General features: G+C 47.2%; 1 protein-coding gene across 1 annotated transcript in view; it reads right to left on the bottom strand.

The window, feature by feature from the left end:
- The window catches only part of PREX1 (phosphatidylinositol-3,4,5-trisphosphate-dependent Rac exchange factor 1), a gene marked incomplete at its 5' end in the record, with an annotated part of 69424 nt that overhangs the window by 55698 nt on the left and 7726 nt on the right, over positions 1–6000 (bottom strand). Inside the window, 2 exon segments of the mRNA XM_009080335.1 lie at positions 2502–2603; positions 5308–5412. Of these exon segments, the coding sequence (XP_009078583.1) occupies positions 2502–2603; positions 5308–5412 (207 nt within the window).

Consider the following 6000-nt stretch of genomic DNA (forward strand, 5'->3'; position numbering starts at 1 on the left):
TTCTTAGTTCAAAAGAGAGGATGAGAAAACACAAGGTCCCCAGTTGCAGAATGCCATACTTGGCTGGAATTACTGTAATATACGCTGAGAGTGTATCTGCACTTGGAGATGTTCCAGTGCATTACTCCTAATTAAGTAACCCAAAGCAGCTCCATGCCAGATGCTATTATCCTGAAGAGGAATACTCACATATGATACGGATAAAGAATAGCTACAGCACATAAAATATGTGCCTTACTCTCCTGCTTCAGTTGCCCCCCAAAGCCAGACAGGTCTGAGCTCCTCTGCTGTCACTACCACCTGCTCAGCTACACTCGATGCTCACACGAAACAAGGTCATAGCAAAGCTACAGAACGTCTGGATGCTCACAAACTCTAAACAATGTGAAAGAGGAAAGTAGGCTAGCTCTGCTCTGTGACTTTTCTCATCAGCTGGAATACAATAGCATCTGTTTGCCCTGGGAATTAGGTAAAATAAGATCCAATCCCCTGAACACAAACCAGCTATTTCAGGAGCAGTAACTGCACTTTGGTAGCAAAGGGAGAGCAAACACTTCATTTGAGGCTTGTGTTATTCTTAAATCCAGCATTTTTCCTTGCTTGGAGAGGGCCATTTTTCTGGTCAGCACCAACAGAACTCACCTGTATTTTCCCTTAGCTGTTCTCATGTCTCAGCCCTTTGTGTCCACTCTGGTAATTTCATGCTAGCAAGTATCAAAAAAGTCTTGAATGGGACACAATTTATTCTCTGTGAATTCACTACATTTGAGAATCAGCATCGACTACACTTTCTAATGGTCACTGACACTTTCTGAGCTGAGCAACCTCCAGTCAGGGCGTAATCTCACTGACTGGGACACGTTTGTTGCCTAATCAAAACCTAATTCCCGTCAGCCTTTTCTTAAAACTTTTATTTCCTGTCCAGGAAATTTCAAGTAGTGAACACTGTGTGACTATACAAAGAGAAATCCACAGGGAAGTGGAATGCAGCATCTGGAGGTGCCTGGTCACAGCTCCTCCCTGCACGGCTGTTCGTACAGCTACACGTGGGTCTGGCTCAGCTGCCCCAGAGCCAAGCACAGGCTCAGGGAGGGCAAACTGATCTTTACCCTACTGTGGCTTGAGGGCAAGGGACACTGCCTGTCTCAGCCTTGCCAGCCTTGGCTTTGGCTTTCAAAGAAGGGATGTTCGGTCACCAGGAGTTTTGACATATACAACTGTACACGTGAGGGAGTGTGGGAACCACCGGTTTGTTTCCACAGGTCATATTTGATCCCCAGAGCCCAAAGCCTTTAGTTGCCATTTCATGCCAAAAGATTTGAATTCTGGTTTAGAAATACTTCTTTTGTCCTAGTCTCTTGCAGCTCCTCCAAACCCTGACACACCATACCATGCTTCCTGCAGGACCTGCCCTAGAAAGGTGCCAAGGAATGGGAAAATTCAAGCTGAAGAATATCAAAATGTCACTGCATCAGATGAAATGAGCAAATTATGATTTTAAATGGAACAGCAGATCAGAACGGAGCTGACCAGTTGTACCTACAAACCCCCTCAACCATGCTGAAGGGATGGACACAGCTCTGCAGCACGTGACACGCCTGATTCATGCCATCAGCCTGGGACCAGAGCACCAGCTCATCATGGAATTCTTACCTTCTCCAAGAATCCAGAAAGGGACTTTTCTTCCAAAGTATGAGGGAAACTTTTCTTTGTTTGCTATCAATTGTCTTTAATAATTGCATGTTACTCGGACTGGGAAAGGAACAGACACGACAGGAGATTGAAGTCTGTCAGCCACAGAGTACCTAGGAGGGCCCTGGTGGTGCAAGCTCTCCCAGGAACTGCTTTCTCCCTGTCCCCACCAGGCGTGTGACCCAGCCCTGACCTCCAGGGATGAGAGGCAACTCAGCTCTTTTGAGGTCTTGTATTCTTTGGCTCCCAGGGTAAGAATACTAGCAAGGAGGCCAATTACTGCCGCTTAGAGCAGTCATGGCTGCAGTGACACCTGTCCATTGGGAACTCCTCTGACACAAGCAAACAGTTTCAAACAAGCTGCCAAACAGCTGTCAGATGACACAGGATTTTGAACACACTCAAACTAGAGACCTTGTGATGAAAGACACATCCCGTTAAAAGTCCCGAGAGCCCTCCATTCCCTCAGAACACTGACACAACTCTAGCTGAACACAGCCTTGCAGGAAGTGGCTAAAATAGCCCTCACAAGCCCTAGTAAACATCTGAAGAGAACTAAGTCAAAAGGCTTTGGTCAGTTAGTAAGTCACCCTGTCTGCTGTACCCAGACTGTGGCAGGGTTTGGCAGCCTGTCAGCGTCAGGCAGCTCTTCACCTGGACCCACAAAATCCATTTTATTCAGGGAAGGTCCAACTTCCAGAGGTGCACATCAGGAAAGCAGTGGTGGCAACAAAAGTCAGGGCTAAAAAACAAGCAGAATCATTCCAAGAATAAAACAACCATCTGGAGAAATACTTCCTTTGGTTTACCTTAAGCAGAAGTGGATATTTGCAAATTCTCTGAATTGGAGTCAGCAGATAACCCTCTAATGGAATGTCTGTCGTCTTTCTGCCTCCCAAAAGCATGCAGCCCTGTAATCAAGAAAGGAAAGAAATGCTACCTCAGACACAAAGCTTCAGATGCTCTTTGACACGATCTTGTGCAGTCAGAACGCGCTTGGCCACACCTCGGGCGCAGGAAATGGCACTGCACTCGCCACTGACACGCAGGGCCTGCAACCCTCTGCACACCTCAGCAGGAGAAAACTGCTGTGGACAACAACGGCTGGGCAGAAAGGTATCTGCTCAGAGGAGCATTCTACAGCTGGTGACTCAAAAAATGTCACAACAATACAAGGACAATCAGTATACCTACGTGCACCATTTCCTAACAGAACCCAACCTACCTCACAACTGGTATGATCTTTGTTCACTGTGTACAGCTTACACTGTTGGCCCAGAGAACTTCTAAAGGCTAAAATAAAACCTACTAACTAGCAATCATGCAATTAACCCTAGTCCAATCCTTATGTCTGAAGGAAATTGAATTCAAACTTAAATAAATGAGTCATCTGAATCACATCCACCAATTCTCTGGCAAGACATTATGCCCCAGCACAGCTGGACAAACAGCCTGGGCACACTGGCTGGCTAACCAGCACACATGGAACTTCTCAACAGACCATGGAAATTCTTTTCTCAGGACTGACATTGACAGGGAGTGTAAGAATTGGGTATGGCATTGGGAAAAAAGTCACAGTCCATGATCTGTCCTTATTTTGTCACAAAGATCAGTAATGTGTGTGACAAATGAACACTGACCTACTGTAAACTCTTTATACATTCCCCTGAAGATTCTCCTGTTGGCTGCTGACAGAGACATGGAGTGGATTCAATGGACTTTAAATCTATTCCCGCTGAACCAGTCCATGTTCCTGTGTTCAGCCATGAATATGGACAACTTTGCTCCAAAAATCACCCAGCTGCAAGCCTGTCCTGCCCACAGAGGCTGAAGGTGAAATGCAGCCCAGCCCTGCGCTGGGGCATCACTCTGCCCTGCCAGCTGTGTGCTGTGCTCAGACACTCTGAAACGTGGGCAGCCTTGGCTGTAGTTCAGCAATCCTTCTCTTCAGGGAATGTTCACAGACATCATACATAAATCCCATTAGTCCTTACGGGTATTTTTAGATTAAATCGTTTGTAAAATAACCCTTCCCCAAGCCACTCTAGATCCATGGCCTTGGCTACCAGCTCATAATGCTCCCTGTCCAATTTTCCAAGCCTCAAGTGATTCAGTCCTTCCCATCACTTCTTTCAGCCCTCTCTCTAGCTCTGGGCTCAGAACTGCCCTTTAACACTTACTGACTTTTCAAACACATTCCCACATTCTCTGTTTCAGCAGCTGTGAGAGGCAATCGGGCCAAACCCATCCTCACAAGCAAAGCTTTGTGCCTCACTGCTGCCTTCTCTGCACCATGGCATTACAGCAGCAGCTTTAGGAGGCAGTGCAGAAGAGAAGGGAGGCCTGGAAGAAATTACAGCAGTCACAGCACAGCAGACACTTCGGTGCAGCCTCCCTTCCCATACTTACTGCTCTTCTAAGAGCCTCCTGGATCCAGGTGCTGCAGCAAGCCACAGCAGACAGTGTCACATCTTTCATGTGCCACATCATCGGTTCTCCAGCTGCTGCCAGTAATGCAGACAGGAGGCTCTGCCAATCCAGGGCAAGTGGAGAACACTCTGAATGTTGGGAAGGAGTGTTTACATGCACTTTCCTCGCCTCTTTCTCGTTGGTTTCCCTCAACAGAAGCACCCAGAGAGCTCACAGACAAGCAAAGGGTGACTCAAAGTGATGGTTCAACAAGGTTCATTAAAAGTCAGGCACGGCAAAGAGATTCTGCCTACCCAGCAGCATGAGTGCTTGTCTCTGCTGCTCCCTCTGTATTTTGTGGCTAAAAGGAATGCTCCGGCCCTGTTTATGACAGACATTCGTGCACAAGATTTCTTTTGCTGTACTATACTGGGAAAGAACAGACCTTTGGCAAAAAGGAAAAAAAGAGAGCAGAAAGAATAGCAGGTCCTTTGCAGAAGAGAGCCTTCCTTCACAGAATTTACTAGAAAAATGTGCCGAATTATCCCCTCACCTATGTGCCAGACCCGTGCCAAATGCCATGTATCTGTGAGCAAGAAAACAAGATATTCAAACATCAGGCAGAACTGGGGTGAAAGTAAGGAGGACAAACAACTAGAAACTGGATGTTTCTCCTCCCAGGCAGCCTCCGAGAGGCATCTGAAGGCTGTATGGCCACAGTCCCTCCCAGCACGGGCAGCATGGGGAGCTAGGACACTTTCCACAGAAGTAGCAATGATGCAGTCAAAACAATTCGCCTAGACTACATTTCTTGCTCACAACAGGACTCATGGGAAAAGGGTGTCAGAAGCAGGCCACATTTTTCTGGTGAGCCTGCAGATGGTGAACTGGTCAGAGAACTGAGCAGGGAATCAGATCCTGCAGCTGAATTATTGCATTGCTCCTCTCACAACCTGTGCTCAATTCTTCTGTTGCTTCTTAAAAAAACCAAGTCTGCCCTGTTTCCACTGAGGTCAGTCACACCAGAGTGGTGCTCAGTCCTGTGCCTCAGCTGTCAGTGACTTCAATACCCTTCACTCTGAGTGCTCCATACCTGCAGTGGGTAATACCTGCCAAATCCCCAGCATGTCTGGGATACCAGAGGGTTATTATGAGTACAGGGCAAAGTCAGATCATTTAGTCAAGAGTGCTAGAGAAGGTGCTTACCAAGAGGAATGTTCTCACTGTTGGGATCTTGTTCAATTCCATCAGCAGTCTGAGTGCTTTCTCGTGGTTGCTACAGTATTCCTCGTACACAAAGAATTTGTCTTTCTGCAAGGAAAAACAGAGAAATTATTGGCTCAGACACACCTGGAGAGTAAATTTTGCCAGTCTGGTATCAAATTCTTTACCAAGGGGGGGTGCACTGAGTGGCATTAGGGCTGCAGTTTTCATGCCGCGTGCAACACTCCTCCAATGTCAGTAATGCATTCAGGTGTTCACTAATTCCTGACTTGCTCGGTTGTCAGCTAACAGAAGCTTTTGGAGTACTGAGACTTCCAATACTTTTCCTGCATCACTCACATCACAGATATTGTTTGTGGGATTTTGCTACCTGGGGGACACTTGCATGTGTCAGGATGTTCTGTGACCGTAGCCAGGAGCACAGTAAAGCCAGGAGCAAGGGGCTGAGGTTTCTGAGCTGTGCTGACCACTCCTGTAGAAGGAAGAAACAGAGGTGGCTGGGAAGAGCCAAGACCAGGAAGAAGCTCAGAGATCTGGAGGGGAACTATAACACAAAGCAAGCACCTGGAAATCCCCTGCCTTTCAGGGCTGAGGGCCAAGCCAGTGAGTTGGCTGGTTCTGTGTGTTCTGAAAGAAGCAGCAGACACCACCAAACAGCTGTCCATAACACTTTCC

This window comes from Acanthisitta chloris, unplaced genomic scaffold (genome assembly GCF_000695815.1).
Source record: "Acanthisitta chloris isolate BGI_N310 unplaced genomic scaffold, ASM69581v1 scaffold21508, whole genome shotgun sequence".
In the NCBI taxonomy this organism is placed as follows: Eukaryota; Metazoa; Chordata; class Aves; order Passeriformes; family Acanthisittidae; genus Acanthisitta; species Acanthisitta chloris.